Here is a 20,777-nt window from a genome sequence, read left to right as displayed (position 1 = left end):
TGGATGAGAGCTCGTTCATTTCTCCTTTATTTTATTTACAATTAATTTCTTAAATTCTTCTGGATAGAGTGCAGAGTTTATTAGTGAGCTAGTTCTCCCACTCTTGGCGAGTGTGTCAGCCTTCTCATTTCCTTCTAGTTCTATATGAGCTGGTATCCATTGAATTACAGTTTTTTTTGCTGTTGTTGTTGAGCTTTGTAAGTGCTGTTCTGAGGTTTTTAATATATGAGTAATCAGAGTTTTGCAGGCTTTGGAGAGTTGTTTTTGCATCGGTAAAAAGACAATCTGACTGTGAGGGGAACTTGGATGATTTGCTAGCATGGTAGCAGCTAGTGCTTGATGAATTCAAAGACGTTGCAGTTGTTAACAATTATTGGTTTACGTGATTTACAAGACAAGTCTCTATTTAACAAAACTCTTGAAACAACCTCTACAGCACGTTATATATTTAATAAAGTCGGTTTATGTTTGGGACAATATAAGATTTCTTTTAAAAATTTTGTGGTATCTACACAGATGGTGCTTCAAGTATGCTTGGATGTCGGTTTTGATTTCAACGTCTGGTTCTGAATGAGTCACCAAAAGTCATTGAAACTTACTGTAGGATTCATGGATATGCATTAGCAAAGAAGACACTGCCACCAGCATTACATCATTAGCGATGCAGCTAAAAATTATTTATTTTCAATGTTAGTTCCACAATTCTGAATTTGCTGACATCTTCCGTTCTATCTGAGATTGTTTTGTGCCTTCTTCTTCCATTTTGAACAACATATCATTGCGAAACAGTTATCTAGTTATCAAGTCTAAATTCAGAAATAAACTGAATAATAGACTGATGCTGAAGATGTTATTCGTTGTGATCTTGCAAAGTCTGTCCTTAGAATTCCTGAACTGGTAAATCAGAAACACTCTCAACATTCGTAATGACATTGGCTTGTTTGAGAGTGCTGTTACAACAATATTTTTTTAGCAATGTAGTTTACTATATCAAAGACTGTAGTCTAACGTTTTCCAAGCTTAGTCATACATTTCAAATTGTGACTTAATTATGCAACATAAATATAATACACATGCAATAGAAAAATAAATAATGAAAGTCATAAGTCATTTTTTTTTTTAGTATTTTAAGCACATTTTTTAGTATAATGACATAAAGCTTAAATAAATCATAAATTTCAAATTTGATCATGATTTTATAACGTTAGCAAAATCACATTTAGGGCCTACTTAGGCCTAAGGTCGAAGCAAATTTTATGGTTGGGGGTCGCCGCCTAGTGGAGAATCGTATTAGGGGTCGCCGAGCTAAAAAGGTTGAGAACCGCTGTTCTAGACAATCAGCTTCATTTGAGCTTGATCATGAAATGATCATGACTAATCGGCCTTCCTGACTTGTTAACTTTGTCTTAACTTTACTAGTGAAAGGAAGTCCAAGTGCTTGGATCACAGATCCTTCTTTAAAAATCTACTACTTTATCCTTACTAACGAATTTAATCTAGTTTATATTCTATATTTTCATCTTATATTATAAAGTAGAATGTGAGGTCTATTCCTAGGTCTAGGTCTAAAACTCTTATTGAACTCTAAGATGATAAAACTTCTTTTCGCAAAGATAGTTTTGTGCTTTAACACATAAACATACTAATTATTGTCCATTCATTTGATATTTTAATCAATTTAACATTCAAATTTGTTTTTCTAAAGCATTTTTAATACATTCGTTCGCTGTTCGCTAAAGTTGTGTAGCCGTGTTGAGATAGGCCTATATTCATTCATGAAAAAAGGTCACGCATGCGCAACACAGAAAGAACTCTATAAAAGCCAATTTTTAACTCTAGATTAGTGTAGATTTAGATCTATGTCTACCTCAAGATCTACTTTATACTTTAACACAAGAACATACAAAATTAAGTCTATTCATCTCAAATTTTAATCAAATACATGTAGGCCTACAAGCAAATGTTTTAATTTGAAAAAATGGATTTAAGCCTATTTGCTATTTTTATTTGATAGCTTCATTCACACTATTACATTGACACTTTCGCTTTACTTATTACATTATTATTTCGTTTAATTGTGACTATATCGACAGTAATGCACAAATAAAGATGTGGATAACATATGTCTAGTATTATATAATAGATCTAGCTCTAGAATCTGTATGATGTGTTTCTAGTATTCCAGATCAGGGGTGGGCAACCGTTTTGTATCAAGGGCAGCATTTAAAAAAAAAAAATTGGAATGGCGGGCCGCATATATAATATATATATATATATATATGTATATATATATATTTTTATATATATACACACACAACTTAGAAAGATAACGCAAGCTAACTTTGTAGAATGCCTTTTAATTTATATATACACTGTATTATATTCACGTTTCTTTTTTTTTTCCACACACCACCTTGAGGAATTACAACAAGAGTTCGCAATTTTTTAAACTAATTTACAATTTTTTTTTTAAATTACTGTTGTCTTTTATATCATACTATCCCCATAAATATACAGTTGTACTGAATGTGCAGTATTTTAGTTTTTACACTTGTGCATAATGATCCGGAAATGTGGAACTAGCTTACTAGTTTTTACCCTTGTGACTGCTGTCAAATTACAGTCAGTCAACGTCGATCATTGACTATACTTTCTTAGTTTAAACAAAAAAATGCTTGTTCACTCATTGAGACAATATATGTTCCGCAAATTTAATGTCGGGATGAGCGAAACCTGCCCTTGTGGAGAAACTCCGGAGAATGCTGACCATGTTCTTAAACTATGCATACTAAATCAAGGAGACCCGAACAAGACTCTGGCCACAAAACCCTCCTATAGAACAAAAACTATTTGGAGAACTGCCTGATCTGGAAACGACTGCGCAGTTCATCTCAGATACAAGATTACTGATCTGAACCCTGCAACATGTAAAATGAGAACGAAGAAGTAGAACAGATGTATATGTACCCAAATAGTGTGAAGAGCAGAAAAGTTTTTTTAAGTGTGGAAATACAGCTTCTGGCACCCATAAGACTCCAGTGGAAGTACTGACTGGAACTTATCTTTGTTTAAAAGTATGTCCTCTGGAGCTGAATAAGCTTCTGCGCTAAATGGTGAGCCAAGGGTATTGAAAACTGGTTCTTGACGTCTTAAAATTTGCTTTTATAAATTGCACAATTAATAATAAGTGTTGTACTTTTAATCAGTTCACTAGAAATAGTTTCACCTTTCAGAAAAGGAAAACAACAAAATATGCTTTCTTTAGCTTGCTTGTAGAAATTGGAAAGCTTTGTTTCAAAAGATTTAACATTTCTAATGCAAAACAATCCATTGCAATAGCAATTATGTAAAACATGAAATCTGTCATTAGAAATATTGGGGTGACACAGAAAACATTTACCATGTTTGGGTATAGTTGCAAGGCAGTGAGTTTTTAATTCAGTTTTCAGCGTGAAGCAAGCCAAGGTTAATGTGACCTTCCTGCTTGAAGCTTACTGCTTAAGGAGCCAGTTACTCACCTTCGACCCTTCTGCTGTTAATGAAAACAGTTCTACTGACTCAATATTTGATCCACACATGAAACATCAACAATTATAGGAGCAATAAGCTCTGCGAAAACTTTAACAATGATACACATTAGGCAAATTAATAAATATTTAATGTTTGAAGGACTACTTCATAGAACAACAAATTCCTATATGAATTAGAATATCATTTGTATGGATATTAAGCCTGCAAAGAACAATCAACAACATTTCCAGCAATGATTATTAATTAATTTTTATTTTAATTGGTTTAAATTTGAATTTTGTCAATAAGAATGATAGATCTCTATAACTTAATATATAGCTTCAAATTACTTTTTCACTTCTCAGCTCACTACAGTTAGTAATTACTTTTTTAAAATGTTGATGAATTTGCAAAAACTTTAAGTTAAGCAGGGGGTCTACCAAAAACTAGAAAACATGACAGGGGGTCTACGAGACAAAAAAGTTTGGAAAACGCTGATTTCAATGTTTTTTTCACCAGTATGAACAATTAGGTGTCGTTTCAAATTACTAGACTTCAAAAATCCTTTCTGACATATTTGACATTTAAATGGCTGTTCACCAGTATGAATCAATTGGTGTTGTTTCAAATAACTAGACGATGAAAATCCTTTCTGACATATTTGACATTTAAATGGTTGTTCACCAGTATGAACTGGTTGGTGTTCTTTCAAATAACTATACCTAGAAAATCCTTTCTGACATATTTGACATTTAAATGGTTTTTCGCTAGTATGAACAAGTTGGTGTTGTTTCAAATGACTAGACCTAGAAAATCCTTTCTGACATATTTGACATTTAAATGGTTTTTCACCAGTATGAACAAGTTGGTGTTGTTTCAAAGATGAATAAGAAGATAATCCTTTTCCACATGTGTCACATTTAAATGGTTGTTCACCAGTATGAATCAGTTGGTGTTTTTTCAAATGAGTAGAGTAAGAAAATCCTTTCTGACATATTTGACATTTAAATGGTTTTTCACCAGTATGAGTTAGTTGGTGTTGTTTCAACTGAGTAGAGTTAGAAAAGCCTTTCCGACATATTTGACATTTAAATGTTTTTTCACGAGTATGAATTAGTTGGTGTTGTTTCAAATGAGTAGAGTTAGAAAATACTTTCTGACATATTGGACATTTAAATGTTTTTTCACCAGTATGAACAAGTTGGTGTTTTTTCAAATAATCAGAATGAGTAAATCCTTTCTGACATATTTGACATTTGAATAGTTTTTCACTAGTATGAACTAGTAGGTGTTTTTTCATAGATGAAAAATTAGATAATCCTTTTCCACATGTGTCACATTTAAATGGTTTTTCACCAGTATGAACTAGCTGGTGTTGTTTCAAAGATGAAAAATAAGATAATCCTTTTCCACAAGTGTCACATTTAAATGGTTGTTCACCAGTATGAATCAGTAGGTGTTGTTTCAAATAACTAGATGAAGAAAAACCTTTGTGACATATTTGACATTTATTTGGTTTTTCACCAGTATGAATCAACTCATGATTTTGTAATATTTTAGAGCTAGAAAACCTTTTTTGACAAATTTGGCAAGTGAAAAGTTTATTTATTTGATGATTATCAGTGCAAGTAGATTTCTTGATCTTATCTGAAATAATTTCATTGGATAGGCTTGGTTCCATATGATTATGCATTGCATTTAGAAATACATTTGTTGAAGTCATTTCTTCTTCTTGCCTCATGTTTTTTATCTATTGGAAAAAAAATTAATAATAAAATTTGAATATGCTAAATTTAACATTATATTAGTTTTAAAGAAAACAGCCACTTATACACAGAATGGGTAAAAGCTGTTTAAACCTTCTTTTTAAACAGCCATTAATTAGAAGGAGAATACTGATTTTGCAGACTGCAATTCCAGACTAAAAGCCGTAATCACAATTTTTTGAAGCAGATAAAAAAATTGTGAGCACCCAAGTGTGAATCTTAAGATTATTCATGATATGTTTATAGAAACAAAATCATTACCTAGATTTAAATTTACCCTCTGTTATGGGTGTCTAGTCAGATAAAACTTCTGAGTAGTATTATTGCAGATGAGTTAACAAAAAGGACTGAAAGAAGATGAAAGGAAATCCACAAGTAATTTTTTTTTTTTGGTGCTTTATTTATTTATTTTTTTTGCATGTTTCAGAAGTTCCTTATCACAAGAAAGATGACCCTTATTTTAAGCTATCTCTACATGTAGGTACACAGAAAAGATTTATGTAGATTTAGCTACTTTGTGTTTGTTTTTTTATTTCTAAATTCATACAAACAGTTCAGGGGCAGACTGGGTATCAAAATCGGCCTGGGCATTACCATATAAGCCAGCCCACAAAAGGCATGTCAAAACATGGGCGTAGCCAGGATTTTTTCAGTGTCGGGGGTGGGATTTTTTTATACCTTCTGTGCATGTGTATGTAATTAATCTTCATTACATTCTGACCTTTCATTCTTTCAAACGTTTTTTTCTACCCTAGAATACTCTCTTCCTTTAATTAGTGGAAAGACAGCCAATGACAGCTAGGGGGCTGGGGGAGCTCTGTGAGCTCCTCATCCTATCATTATTTCTGTTATTTTAAGCTTTAAAAAAAATATTCTGAGGTATCTACAGTGCAATTAGCCAGCTACTCTTCCACTAAAGAATTTAAAAAACAAATCTGCTATTCACTGCACTCAATTAATGGAGTCCATCGACTGGTAGAAAATGGTAACTATAATTTCATGTGTCAATCTAGTCATACTTGTTAATCTGTGACTTAAAATATGCTAAGTCATTGGTTTTCCTGACTGACTCAGGCAACCCATTTCATTAAAAGATAAGAGTATGCAAAACAGACACTTAATTAATGTGAAAAGCTATTATTTCGTCCTAGTACTTACTATATCAAAAACGCAAATTGTATAAGAATATATCATGTCCCATTATTTAAAACATATATATAAACCTCCTTTCATTAAATATCGAATGTGACAGTTCTATATAAATTATTATAATTATTATAAGAATTTCCATCATCAATGATTTCATACTAAGTATAAGTTTGCATTAATTATAATTATTTAGATCTAGATTTTTTTATTTTTTTTATTAAATAATATTTTTTGTGTAAGTCTTAAGTGTAGCATTTTTATAACTATGTTATTAAAATAAACAAAAAGAAAACTTAGTTTGTCTTTACAAATTGCAGAAAGTAGAACTCTATACCCATATTGCGCTGTGAATAAGTTGTGTAGTTAGCTATTTCGCGGCTGTGTGTGTGTTAAAGTTGATTTCTATCAAATATTGTTAAAAATCTCTTTGTCACCCATATTTTCTTTGCTGTTTCCTAACTTATCCTTTCTCATCCCTCTTTTTCATTAACTGTCAACGGAACCATCAAAAGACAGGGGAGGGAAGGATAAAAAACAAATGGGTGTGCCATCAAACGTCCATGCCGACCAGTAAAATGATTAGGCTAAATACAACCTCGAAAACATGAAAGCATGTTGAAGTCCATGCTGCTTGTGCATAGCAAAAAGTACGATCTAATGTTTTGCAAATGATAATATGTACAGTGTATAGTGTAAATTGATATTCTTGTTGAATTTAAAACAAAATTAATTGTAATAATAATTTTAAAAAAAAACAAAAGAAAATGTGTTTGGCCATCTGTGTCTTGCTGCTGTCAGTTTTTTTTTAAGTTGTCTGCATTGAAAAACATTTTTTTTTCTTTGGTCATGACTTCACCGGCCCACAGGACATTTTCCTGTTTGCCCAGATAGCCAGTCCAACCCTGATATTGTTATTTATTATGTGTTATTTTTGTTTCTAAATTCATATATACAGTTTAGTTTTGTGTTTTTTTTATTCTTATATATACAGTCAAGTTATTTTGTGTTTTTTTGTTTCTAAATTCATGTATACAGTTGTTATTTTGTGGGGTTTTGTTTTAATTCATACATACTATTTAGTTACTTTGTGGGGTTTATATTTTTCTAAATTCAATCCATACATTTTAGTTATTTGGTGCTAGAAGTTTTGATAATTAATAAAAAAAAAGAATGTATAATAAAACCTTTTTGACATTTTTGAGGTTTTTGCTTGTCAACACAATTTAGGTCATGTCATGCCCATTATCCCTCAAGGGTTACTTACCCTTTATAGCTCAAGTGCTAAACTAAGTTATAAAAAATAATGTCCATTCACAATTCAAATAATAAAACTTTACATAATTTACAAAAATAATAATAGTACTAATTTTAGCCTTTAAATAGCGTTACTTTCATGCTTATAGCATGCTCAGAGTGCTATGGTCCAATCTCATATCTGAATCAGTGGACGCTCAGTAAATACAACTCAAACCTCAAGCCCCCTTCCTAGTTGTAAATAATTATACATTTACAATTGCTTTGCCCAATTTCAAATTTTAGTAGTCAACTACACCTCTCAGATAAAGCCCAGTATTTTCCAAGGGTCAAGATTATGATAATAATCAAACAGTGTTTTTAAGAAGTCTGCTTCAAAATAATTCCCTCTAGCATCCTGGTATCTGGGGCAGTCAGGAAAATATGTTCCATTGTGAGATAAGAGTAACAGTACTCACACAGTGGGGGCTCTTCTCTCTTTAACACAAAGGAGTGTGTGATGTATGTGTGGCCAATCCTAAGTCTAGACACAGTCATGCTTCCACACCTTGTAGTACCCTTAGACTAACCTCTTCCAAAAAATCCATAAAAGAGTGGACCAGAGCATACTGAAGCATGGCATGCTAGCATTGAAACATGCAGCACAGAGTTAATAGTAATTTTGTTCAGTTAAAAAAAAAGAAAGCAATTAAAAAAAAAACTTTTAAGCTAACTTTTATAGATGACTTCATTGTTATAAATTAAAGGGAATTTCTTTAAATTAAAGGGTCACCTTTTGTGGTGAAATAGTTACTATTTGTTTATGTTTGTGTAACGTCGTGAGAATGTGTTCACAACATTGATCTAGTGTGCTACTGTCCAAGTCTCTTTCGTCAGTTCATGTGTCGTTCTAGTTTAATAAAGCCTTGTTTTAGGTTACTCTTCAGTGTTCCTTTATTTCTTATTACAATTTATTAAACTAGAAATTTTCAATTCCATGGATCTATGTGCCTCACGTATCTTTTTTTGATTTTCGTTCAACACTATTCTCAGTCTGTAAGTAAAAGTAGTAATACAAATGGAACGTCTATTTAGGCCAAAAGAGCTGGACATAGAGCCTAGCTCGCCATTGGCTGCCGAGAAGTGGCTGCACTGGCTCAGAACATTTGAGAATTTCATCTCCTCAGTCTCTCACTGCGAGATTGACAAAAAGAAATTACTGGAAAACTACGTTTCTTCGAGCGTATTTCAGTACATAAGTGAGTGTACCACGTTCGATGAATCAATCAAAGTTCTACAAAATGTCTATGTGAAGCCTAAAAGCGAAATTTTTGCACGGCACATGATAACTCTTTGTCGACAAGAGAACGGACAAACCGTTGACTCCTTCCTACTTAAGCTTAAAAGTATGGCCAAAGACTGTGACTTCAAAGCTGTCACCGCTGAAGAACACAGAGATATCTTCGTAAGAGACGCCTTCATTACTGGACTGGCTTAAACAGCATAAGGCTGCGACTCTTAGAGAAATCTACTCTAACTCTACAGTGCGCCTATGAAGAGGCAAGACAACTTGAATATGCCCATAACCATGCCATGGCGTATAACATCCACTCTGAAACTCCCTGTGGAGCTAGCACCGACGAGGAGAGCCTTTCTCCAACGACAAAAGTAGAACACGAGGTGAGTGCGGCGACTAGTAAAAGATGTTTCTTTTGTGGAAACAGCCCACATCAACGCTTTAGATGTCCGGCCCGTGACGCTACATGCAACCTGTGCGGTAAGAGGGGCCATTTCCAGAAAGTCTGTAGATCGACCAGACAGACACTCAAATCTATAACCTCAGCCATAGTGAAAGCAGATGATGAGACGTCTCGGACAACAACCGTTGGATCTTCCTGGGCATCGACACCAGCGTCCGGTCTTACTAAATCTACTATTTCAATACTCGTCAATGGAGTACCATTGAAGGCTCTCGTAGATACGGGGAGCAGTGAAAGCTATATATCTTCTTCAATTGCTAAAAGGTACAAATGGAAACTAGAAACGTCCAGAAACAGAATCTACATGGCCTCTACACATCTTTTTCGCACTACTCACGCCATATTTTCGCTAAAATAAAGTACAAAGATGAACAATATGAAAGTGTTAAGCTCTCACTACTAGATGGACTAGTATCTGATGTAATCTTAGGGCTAGATTTCATCAGCCAGCACGAAAAACTGATGATCCCATTTGAAGGAAAACGAAGCACTCTCCAGGTCTGTACGCTGAAAGCTGCACGAGTTGAAGCCCCTCGCCTCTTCGCTAATCTGGCTCCTGCCATCCCATAGCCACTAAATCTAGAAAATATTCTATGCCTGACTCCAAATTCATTCAAACTGAAATCAAGAGACTTCTATCTGACAAAATTATTGAGCCTTCCACGTCCCCGTGGCGAGCCCAGATAATTGTAACAACGAATGAAAGGCACAAAAAGAGAATGGTTATCGACTATAGCCAAACCATCAATCGATTCACTTACCTCGACGCGTATCCCGTGCCAAAAGTTGATGAACTGGTGCAGGAAATATCTAAATACTCAATGTACAGTACATTTGACCTCAAAAGCGCTTACCACCAGATACCTATCAGGGATGATGAAAAGCAGTACACGGCGTTCGAGGCTGGCGGAAAGCTTTATCAGTTTTGCCGCATTCCTTTTGGAGTGACAAACGGAGTCACCGCATTTCAAAGGACGATCAACACAATAATTGAGGAGGCAGGGCTACAGGACACGTTCGCTTACGTGGATAACGTTACCATCTGCGGACTTGACTCCATTAGCCACGACCAGAATCTACAGAGATTTCTCAATGCCGCTAAAAAGTATGGTATCACCTTCAACAATGATAAAAGTGCTATTGCGACTAATAAAGTATGCCTCCTAGGCTACGAAATCTCACAAGGGCAATTAAGACCAGACCCCGAAAGATTTCAAGCATTGAGAAACCTACCTCCACCACAAGACATGAAATCACAAAAGCGGGTGATTGGACTACTGTCCTATTATTCTCAATGGATCCCAAATTTCTCCAACAAGATCCATTTATTGGTGAACAACAAAGCCTTTCCTCCCCCTGAACAAGTACAACAAGCTTTTAAACAGCTAAAACACGAACTTGAAAACGCTGCTGTGTCGACGATAGACTACAATCGACCACTAACAGTCGAAACAGATGCCTCTGACATCGCGATTGCCGCCACTCTTAATCAAGACGGCCGTCCTGTCGCCTTCTTTTCAAGAACACTCACTAATAGTGAACGCAGACACTCAGCAGTGGAAAAGGAAGCATACGCTATCGTAGAAGCCCTGAGAAAATGGCAACATTACCTTATCAGTAGACCCTTCACATTGGTTACAGATCAACGCTCAGTGTCTTTTATGTTTGACCAGCAGAACAAGGGCAAGATCAAAAACGAAAAGATTCAAAGATGGCGACTGGAGCTTAGTTGTTTCCAATATGACGTCGTATATCGACCCGGGAAACTAAACGCTGCGGCGGATACCTTTTCAAGTAACCACTTTGCGTCAGCAATGACTGGAGAAGACCTCAAAATGTTACACAACAACCTCTGTCACCCAGGGGTCATGAGACTCCTCCATTTCGTTCGGACTAAGAACTTACCTTTTTCCTGCGAGGACATCCGCAAAGTGGTAAACCAATGTAAAACTTGCGCTGAACTGAAGCCTAGATTCTTCAAACAGTTTTCAGGCACCCTCATCAAGGCTACCCAACCATTTCAGAGAGTAAGCATTGATTTTAAGGGGCCACTCCCATCTGCTACTCACAACAAATACTTATTAACAATGGTGGATGAGTACTCACGCTTCCCATTTGCCTACCCATGTCCCGATATGTCCTCATCTACTGTCATAAAGTGTTTAAATCAGCTGTTTTCCTTAGTTGGGATGCCAGAGTACATCCATTCTGACAGAGGTACGTCCTTTATGTCGAGGGAGGTGCAATCCTTTCTGCATGAGAGGGGAATAGCTACAAGTAGAACAACAGCTTTTAATCCTTCAGGCAACGGACAAATTGAACGACTAAACAAAACTCTATGGAAAGCTGTTACTTTAGCACTGAAAGACCTCGATCTCCCGATCTCAAGATGGGAGCTAGTCTTGAACCAGGCCCTATACTCGATTAGATCATTACTATCTACGGCAACAAACGAAACTCCACATGATAGAGTTTTCCGGTTCAACCGGAAATCCTCCTTCGGGATATCTATCCCCACTTGGCTATCTAGCCCAGGTCGAGTGTTGCTGAGAAGAGAGAACCGATCTTCAAAGTATGATCCTCTCTCGGAGGAAGTCAAATTGCTGATGTGTAACCCCCAATATGCCGTCGTACGGTTGCCCAGTGGTAAAGAGGAGATGGTCTCTCTAAGACGCTTGGCTCCCACCCCCTCCCCATCCACAACAACAAGTGAACCTTCGTTCTTCCCTCAGAGTGAGGATAATGAATATCCTCCAGAAACTCAAAACACGGAAGTACCAGCCAACACCCCTACTGTGATACAAGAAAGGAAAGAACCCCTGGTAGGCTCTGAGGACCTCCGAGCGCTTCCTCTTGAAAATACCCCACTTGACGCTCAGGAACTCACTAGTGACTCCCAAACTGTAGAACAGGATAGTCAACCCCGTTACAACTTAAGAGAGAGAAGAACCAGACCGTACTATAGGGTCTAGAGTTGTTTCCTTATTGCACTACCTATGTTCTACATAAACTGGCATTGTTTATCTCTTGCTACTGATACTAGAGTTTACTTTTCACTTACTTACGTGCATGTTTACTTACTACACTATTTGTTAATACTTAAAACAGAAACTAGTAATTGTTTATAAGTCATACAACAGATATTGGTTTTTAGGTTTCTTTGTATCACCAGTAATTGTTTATAAGTCATACAACAGATACTGGTTTTTAGGTTTCTTTGTATCACCATTTATTAATGTTTACAAGAGAAATTAATATTTCGACACTGTTTATTGATCTATTGTATTACATGCACTGGCATTCTCTTTTTATTTAAGCTATTGGCCTACTATATTACTATACTTGCTATTTTAATTCTAGGCGGGGTGAATGTGGTGAAATAGTTACTATTTGTTTATGTTTGTGTAACGTCGTGAGAATGTGTTCACAACATTGATCTAGTGTGCACTGTCCAAGTCTCTTTCGTCAGTTCATGTGTCGTTCTAGTTTAATAAAGCCTTGTTTTAGGTTACTCTTCAGTGTTTCTTTATTTCTTATTACACCTTTCCAACCTTGTGATTTAGAGCTGAAGATGTTAAGGTCTTCTGTGGCTTATGGTTAACAAGGGTGTCATATAGCCAGCACAACAAACAAACTCTTTAATTTTCCCCTACTAATGTCATGTACGCATTAGATCTAGGTGAACTAAGAAGCCCCCTAAAGATTAAAAAAAAAACACCCTTTCACCTCACTCAATGGCAGCTCTGGGAGAGGTATGTGTCCAGTCAGTTTTAAGTTTGGCAAAATGATGGGCACTGGATAAAAGTTTCTGTCTGCCTTCTTTGACATAGCCAGTAGTCTTGATGCTAAGGACAATGGGTCATCACTTTCAGTAGTACAAGACATTTTTATCTCCTGCTTTAGAACATCTGCCTGTAAGACAAAGAAATTTTATTTATAAACAGTGATGGGAACAGACTTTGAAAAAATTTTAGGAAATTTTGCACAGCCCTGTTTTTGAACTGGCCTGTCACTGCGACTTAAAAAAAGTTGCTAAATTTTTAAAAATTATGTAGAATCATTTTATTTAATATTTTCTTTAAATAATGTTGTATTACATTATAATTACTCTGCACAAGCTTTACTGCACATATGCACAAAAATGCTTGCAAGGCACTATTGTTTGTACATATAGATGAGAGGAGAAAGCTTTTTGCAGATGCTTCATTTCTGGGTCTAGGCAGTCTCAGCAATCTATAATAGATAACTGCTTTTCTGGTAGTGTACCAACTTCTCTCGCAAACAACTATAAAGAGTTAATGCGTTTGAAAATCAAAACATGCTTGAGTTTTGGAAATACTTCAAAAGTATTAGCTACACCTCTGTTTCTTTCACTGATTTTTCAATTTCGTTCAGTAGAAACTTTTTATTAAACTTTGTACATGAAGTCCCCAAGGAATGCTTTGAAAAGCTATTGAGAGAAAGCTGCTGAATCTCTGCTGAGTTCTTAAGCAAGACAAGCAAGAACAACCAGAGGAAGAGCAATGCTTAGAGGAGAATTTTTAGCAATAAAACTGCATATTGAGGCTTCCTAATATGACTCTTTTTCATGCTGATACAAGTTGTTTACAAGAAATGGATCTCTATAACACTTTGCTTTTTAAAGCATTAGTAATGATTAGTTATTAGTTAGATATAAATGGCGATTGGGAGTATTAGATATAGATCTTATAATAGATCTAGATGTCTACATCTAATCCTATTTGAAATCAATGAAGCCAACAGGCAACCCTAACCCGACGAAAATATAAGATATTAACAATATGTTATTATCCAGAAAATGATTTGTCTATGAACAATTTGTTGGTGAACTAATTGTCAGTGAGCCATTTGTCGTGAACCAACTGTGAGCAAATGCCTGTGAGAATATGTTCGGTGAACGAATAGTCTTGTAAATGAATTGTTGTGTGAATGAAATGTCGAGAACGATTTGTCGGTGAACAATATGTCAGTAAACAATTTGTTGTGTTCCCACTTAAAATAATCTTATAACAATAGTATTAGAACTATATATTCTCTTATTATTGAAAATGTATGACTTTGATTGATTACTATCTTTGTAAATTAACACTAAAATACAAACCAATGAAATATGAGATTAATGAAAATTAACTCATTGTGCGTCTTTCTAGATCTTATATACTAGTATGAACAGAATTAAATATTTTATTATATGTATTACCTACTATAATATACTAGAAATAAAATACCTGACGTCCCGGGATTACATTATAAGTTTGACCATGGCAGTAGTTTTCAAATGGCTGCATAGAAAAAGTTACTTCATCTCCTTCAGTCTTTTCAATTTTTACATGTGACAATTTCATGTCTTGTAGTTCACATGACTGTTTTATCAAACATATTTCATTAAGACTTTCTTTCTTCTCATGTTTTATTACATTTCCCAGGTCAAGACTGGACTCATGCTCTATATCAGCCATCTTGCTTTGGGTACTTTACTTTTTCTTTTGTCTTGATTTAGAACAAATTTAATTTTTCTGTAAATAAAGATAAACGTAAATGTAATAAATAATATTTAAAAAACAATTAAATACAGGGGCGGATTGGCGGGTATCAATGGGCCGGTCAGGTCGCTAAAAAAAATCATTATTTTTCAATGCAGTCAACTTTATAAAAAGTGATAGCAGCATGAAACAGATGCCCGAGAACTTGAAATTTATTTATTTATTTAAATAATTTTACTTGAAATTTATCAAAAACATTCTTTAAAATGTAACGCTTTACACTAAACATAATGTTTGCAAAAGCATTAGACAGTTTTTTTTGCTATCTACTAGCGTCATGGACTTCAACACTGCTTTAATGTCTTTGAGTTTGTGTTTGGCCTAGTCATTTTACTGGCTGGCATGGACGTATGATGGCACTTCCATTTGTTTTTGCTCCTTTCCGTCTTTTAATGGATCCATTAACAATGTTACTGAAAAAAAGATGAATGAGAGAGATTTTAGGAGCACTATAAACCCTGCCTCCCCCAATTTAATTGGCTCATTAGCAATGTTACTGAAAAAAGAGAGGAATGAGACAGATAAGTTAGATTAGAAACATTGATGTAATGCAGGAAAAAATAAATAGGGGAGACAATTAGGACAATATAACAAATGTTCACCAAGGTTATCAGAAGTGTCAATATAGTAATTGTCTGTGTGGTGCAAGGCACACATCCTGAACTAGGAGGTAACAGAAACAAGAAGCGTTATAATTCAATAATAAAAAATAAGAGTGTCACTCTTTAGATTATTGAATGACATTGCTGCTTTCCTAAGAGATTCATACAAACTTATGGATGTATGTGTAAATGTAAAGAAAGGTACTTTAAACTGATAACTATTAAATACGGTACAAAAGGAGAAAAACAATTGTGGTCCAAAGATGCGGCATTGCTCTTAAACAAACAATCATCTCTCTAAATCAGTATTAAATTCTAGCGCTTGACAAATTTGAAAAGAATAGCGTATCAAAAGCAGACCCAATATCAAAATATAGCAGTCAAAGATACTTTACAATAGCATTTGTTTTCTTACATGTCTTTGAACTTACCAAACCTCTTTCAAATTACATTGAAACAAATGAAATGGATGTTTTGAAAGCATCTAACATGGTATGTGTATTAAAACCAAGATCAGAAAACATTTTGAAGTGGGATAGAAAGCAAATGCAAGGTGAACAGAAAAATGGTTATATAACTCTCAATGCTCAAAAAAGCTTAAATGAAATTTAGGACCTTCTTGCCAACATTTGCAGATCAGTTCGTGTAGTACAGAGGTTGGCTTGTTGTGGTTTTGCACTGTTTTAGAAGATCTGGGCAGTGAGGATACCATTGCCATTGCATTCAGAGGCTTTGCTGGCAGTCATGTTGAATATAGATTTGTTAAATTCTGATGGGGTCAGGGGCAGATTGGTTATATGGGCAAATGCCCGGTGGGCCGGTACCAAATGGGCCGGTCTGATCGCGACCAAAGAAAAAACAAATTTTGATGCAGACAACTTTAAAACAAAAAAAAACGGCCGGAAGCTAGACACAGATGCCTGAACATGCTTTCATTTATTTTTTTGTTTGAAATTTAACAAGAATATCAAAAATTTACACTATACTCTGTAGCCTATATATTATCATTTGCAAAACGTTACACCATACTTTTTGCTATGCATGAGCAGCATAACTTCAATACGGCTATACGGCTTTCATGTCTTTGAGGTTGTGTTTTGCGTAATTATTTAGCTGGTCGAAATAACTTTTGATGGCACACCCATTTGTTTTTTTTCCTTCTCTCCCCTGTCTTTTGATGGTTCCATTGTCAGTTAATCAAAAAGAGGAATGAGAGGGATTAAGTTAGAAAATATTGATATAGCGCAGAAAAAAAATAGGGACGACAATTAGCTCTTTAAAGGATACAATGGATACCAGCACATATAGAACTAGTAGAAAATGAGATGGCTGTGGCACTCGCCATGAGTGGAAAAACAAATTCACAATTAAACATTTCATCTATCCAGAAGAATTAATGAAACTAATAATAAATAAAATAAATGAGAAATGGACAAGCTGTCATCTCAAGAACTGTTCTCTTTACCACGAGACCTGCATAAGACACTGACCCCAAAACATCCCAATGGAAAGAAAACTACATGGAGAGCTCCCTTATTTTGGAAACCACTGCGCAGTTCATCTCATATATTGGTCTAGTCATCTGAACGCTCCAACATAAAAATGAGAACGAGAAAGAAGAAGAAGAAGCTCTTAAACAATACTTAATAAGAGTTAACTTTAACACACACACAGCCGCAAAACTGCATACCACCCAAATTATTCACAACTCAATATGGGTATAGAGTTCTTTCTGAGATTTGTACAGATAAGTTTTCTTTTTCTTTTTTTTATAACATAAATCTAAAAAAACTACACTTAAAGCTTACAAAAAAATATTATTTAACAAAAAAAAAAAAAAAACAAATCTAGATTTAAATCATTTTTTTTACTAGTTTAATTAATTACACACTTATGCTTAATAGGCATAATATGAAGTCATTAATGATGGAAATGTTTTTAAAAATTATAATAATTTATAGGCCTATAGCGCTGTTACATCCAATATTTAATGAAAGGAGATTTATGTTTATATTTTAAATAATGGGTCATGATATATTCAAATACTATTCATGTTTTTGAGAATGTACTTGTGCCCCTCTAGTCGTTCTGCATACTCTTATCGTTTAATGGAATGGGTTGCCTAAGTCAGCAAAGAAAACCTATGACTTAGCATATTTTAAGTCACAGATCAACATGCATGACTAGATTGACACATAAAATGTGTTGGATGTAACTATCTTTACTAGATTGACACATAAAATGTGTTGGATGTAACTATCTTTACTAGATTGACACATAAAATGTGTTGGATGTAACTATTGTTACTAGATTGAGACATAAAATGTGTTGGATGTAACTATCTTTACTAGATTGACACATAAAATGTGTTGGATGTAACTATCTTTACTAGATTGACACATAAAATGTGTTGGATGTAACTATCTTTACTAGATTGACACATAAAATGTGTTGGATGTAACTATTGTTACTAGATTGACACATAAAATGTGTTGGATGTAACTATCTTTACTAGATTGACACATAAAATGTGTTGGATGTAACTATCTTTACTAGATTGACACATAAAATGTGTTGGATGTAACTATCGTTACTAGATTGACACATAAAATGTGTTGGATGTATCTATCTTTTTTTTTTAAGAAATCATCTGAATTCTATAATACCAAAAATTTTCAAACTCATTAAGGCTGCTATTGTATTGTTTATAGTTTTCAGACTACATACATACAATGTACAAATAAAATACATTATGTAATCCTACACAAGCATACATCCAGTTTTCGATGTGTTAAGAAAATGTATACATTTTGAAGAGAATTAGGCTTACACCTATTACATGGAGGAAGGCGGGTTGAAATCATCACTTGCCTCAGATCTCATTGTCTGAAAAAAAAATTACTTAATGCCCCAGTGCAACCAATTTAAGCAAACTACAGTCACCGAATTTCCTAAGCGTAGCCAAAAGGGGTTTAGTGGTTATCCTATCCCTCCAAAACAAAAACTAAAGCAGATCTATTGTTACCCCCACACACACACCCACTGAAAAAAATCCTGGCTAATCCCATGATAAGACATGCCATTCATATGTCATAATTTGTGGGCCAGTTTATATGGTAATGCCAAGGCCGATTTTGATACCCAGTCCGCCCCTGGTTAGGGTAGGGTAGGCACTTCATGTAGCTCATTCATTGTGGGTTATGTATTTATATAGTCAAGACATCTCTTGTAGACTAGATCTAGAAATTAGACTCAAGGTCTAGAGAAAGTAGACTAAGAATACTTTAGAAGTCTAGTACTTGATCTAGTAGTAGTACAAGATCTAAAATGCTAGATACAGACTAGTTACACTCACTGTAAGTTACAGTATAATCTGAGTTTTATTATAATATAGCCTTAGTATATAATATATATATTATTATATAGTATAACTGTCTAGTCCTGGTATTATTACGTATTATATTATAAACACAAGTATAGTTTAAGTAAGTAACTAAGAGACTATGTAAAAGTAAAGTGTAACACTGTAAAATAACTACTATTTAACTAGTGACTAGTGTAAAGTAGGGTATGATGATGCTGTATATAGTATAATATAGTGTATGATCCTAGTAAGTATATATAATAATATAACATATATGGTACTACTATTAGTACTAGTTCTTACTAAGTAGTAAGACTGTAAGTAGATATAAATTATAAATATATATTATAATTATAGAATCTATATATGCTAGATCTAGATCTTTCATTCTCATTCATTAAGGCTAAGCAATTAATTTTTTTAAGTAAATTTAGCTAGTCAATTTAGAATAAATTACATCTAGATCAGTAGATCTAGTAGACTCTAAGAGTCCTAGAGTAGTAGTATTAATAATAATATAAATTTAATAAATACAGATAATAGTACTTTTACTACTAGTACTAGTAACTAGATGATAGATCTAGAAATAATCTAGATCTAGTAATAACTAGTCTAGTACTTACTAGTTAAGTAGAGTGGAAGTTGAGTCTACTACAAAGTGACCTACTAAAGTTAACTTTTAACTTGAGTCTCGATCTAGACTCTAATCTGAATCTTTATGTAGTCTGTCACTCTAGACTGGCTAAATCAGGGGTTCTCAACCTGTGGGTCGCGACCCCTTCGGGGTCGATTAACGATTTGCCAGGGGTCGCCTAAGACAAGACCATCGAAAATATGGATTGTTATTGTCTACTCTTCTATTGCTCTGTGTGTGTGAAGAATTGTAAAAAGGGGTCGCCGAGCTTAAAAGGTTGAGAACCGCTGAGCTAGATACCAGATTTAAATAGATAGTAGATTTATCATTAATAGTTTAATAGTTTAGATATGCAGATAGATACCTTTGCCGACCACCATGTTGTTTTTTTTTAAGAATATTTATCTCCCTTACCTATATTGAACTTTCAATAACTTTTTTTAAAGAGTTTTTGTTCTTATGCTGTCAACTTATGACTTTTTAAGTGTATTTACTGAAATGGTCTAAATAAAATGTTAATAATAATTTGATGAACTTGTTTTTTCTTTTTTTCTACTTATGAAATTATTAATTAAAAAATATATGTTAACAATTAGATCTATAATTAATATATTAACTCACCAAACAAAGCGAAATAATGATAAAATAAAAAACAAATATGCATGAATTAAATGAAATGAAACACGCATCTATATATACATGTTATGTTTAATTTTTATTATTTTTTGAACAAAATTATGCATAATGACTTAGTGATCTTTTTAGAGCAATGACAATAAATGATATAGATCTAGTACTGGAAACTTATTACTATAAGAAATAATACGTTTATGTTTATCTATTGATGATTAAGACTACAGTTAGATCTATACATTTCTAACGAATTTTGAGCGCTCTCTATTTTCGTAAAATCACACCACGAAGAGAAAGAATTTTATGAAGCTGACACAGATCAGTGTCCCTTTCTCTTTCGCCGTGAGGTCTTCTGAGTGGAGTCTACTGTCTACCAGAGATTGTTTAGCGTGTGTTTTATGATCAGATAGGACTAATGTCTGTGATTATAATTCTTACCACTACCTCTGGCTCCACCTATCTTGGAGGGAGGATAGGTCAAGTGTAACTAGATCAAGAAAGTCTTTGTTAAACGTAACATAGCACCTGTTAAACTTTCATGTTTCACAATCTGAAATTTACT

General features: G+C 34.2%; 1 protein-coding gene across 8 annotated transcripts; it reads right to left on the bottom strand.

Annotated features, from left to right (window-relative positions):
- Positions 1 to 2,337: 2,337 nt before the first annotated feature.
- LOC106062101 (zinc finger protein ZFP2-like) lies at positions 2,338 to 19,973 on the bottom strand. Of its 8 annotated transcripts, none has more exons than XM_056040019.1 (5): positions 18,349 to 18,590; positions 16,200 to 16,319; positions 14,668 to 14,955; positions 13,145 to 13,330; positions 2,338 to 5,260 (listed from the first exon to the last, which is right to left on the bottom strand). In XM_056040019.1, exons 3-5 carry the CDS (start codon positions 14,896 to 14,898, stop codon positions 3,947 to 3,949), a joined length of 1,731 nt encoding a protein of 576 aa, XP_055895994.1. In that variant the 5' UTR covers positions 14,899 to 14,955; positions 16,200 to 16,319; positions 18,349 to 18,590; the 3' UTR covers positions 2,338 to 3,946. The 8 variants fall into 8 exon arrangements, 7 of the variants coding, with proteins under 7 accessions (XP_055895994.1, XP_055895993.1, XP_055895998.1 ...); XM_056040018.1 differs by having other exon boundaries at positions 16,200 to 16,421; positions 18,415 to 18,590; XM_056040023.1 differs by having other exon boundaries at positions 18,415 to 18,590.
- Between the last annotated feature and the right edge of the window lie 804 nt (positions 19,974 to 20,777).

Source organism: Biomphalaria glabrata, chromosome 9 (assembly GCF_947242115.1).
Source record: "Biomphalaria glabrata chromosome 9, xgBioGlab47.1, whole genome shotgun sequence".
Classification (NCBI taxonomy): domain Eukaryota; kingdom Metazoa; phylum Mollusca; class Gastropoda; family Planorbidae; genus Biomphalaria; species Biomphalaria glabrata.
This window is presented reverse-complemented; position numbering and strand designations above follow the sequence as displayed.

Coding starts and splice junctions, on each gene's coding strand:
- LOC106062101 (XM_056040021.1), bottom strand. CDS start 14,898: ATGGCTGATATAGAGCATGAGTCCAGTCTTGACCTGGGAAATGTAATA. Junction 13,331..14,667: donor ATGTAATCCCGGGACGTCAG/GTATTTTATTTC, acceptor TTTGTCTTACAG/GCAGATGTTCTAAAGCAGGA. Junction 5,261..13,144: donor CAGAGCTGCCATTGAGTGAG/GTGAAAGGGTGT, acceptor TTTTTCCAATAG/ATAAAAAACATGAGGCAAGA.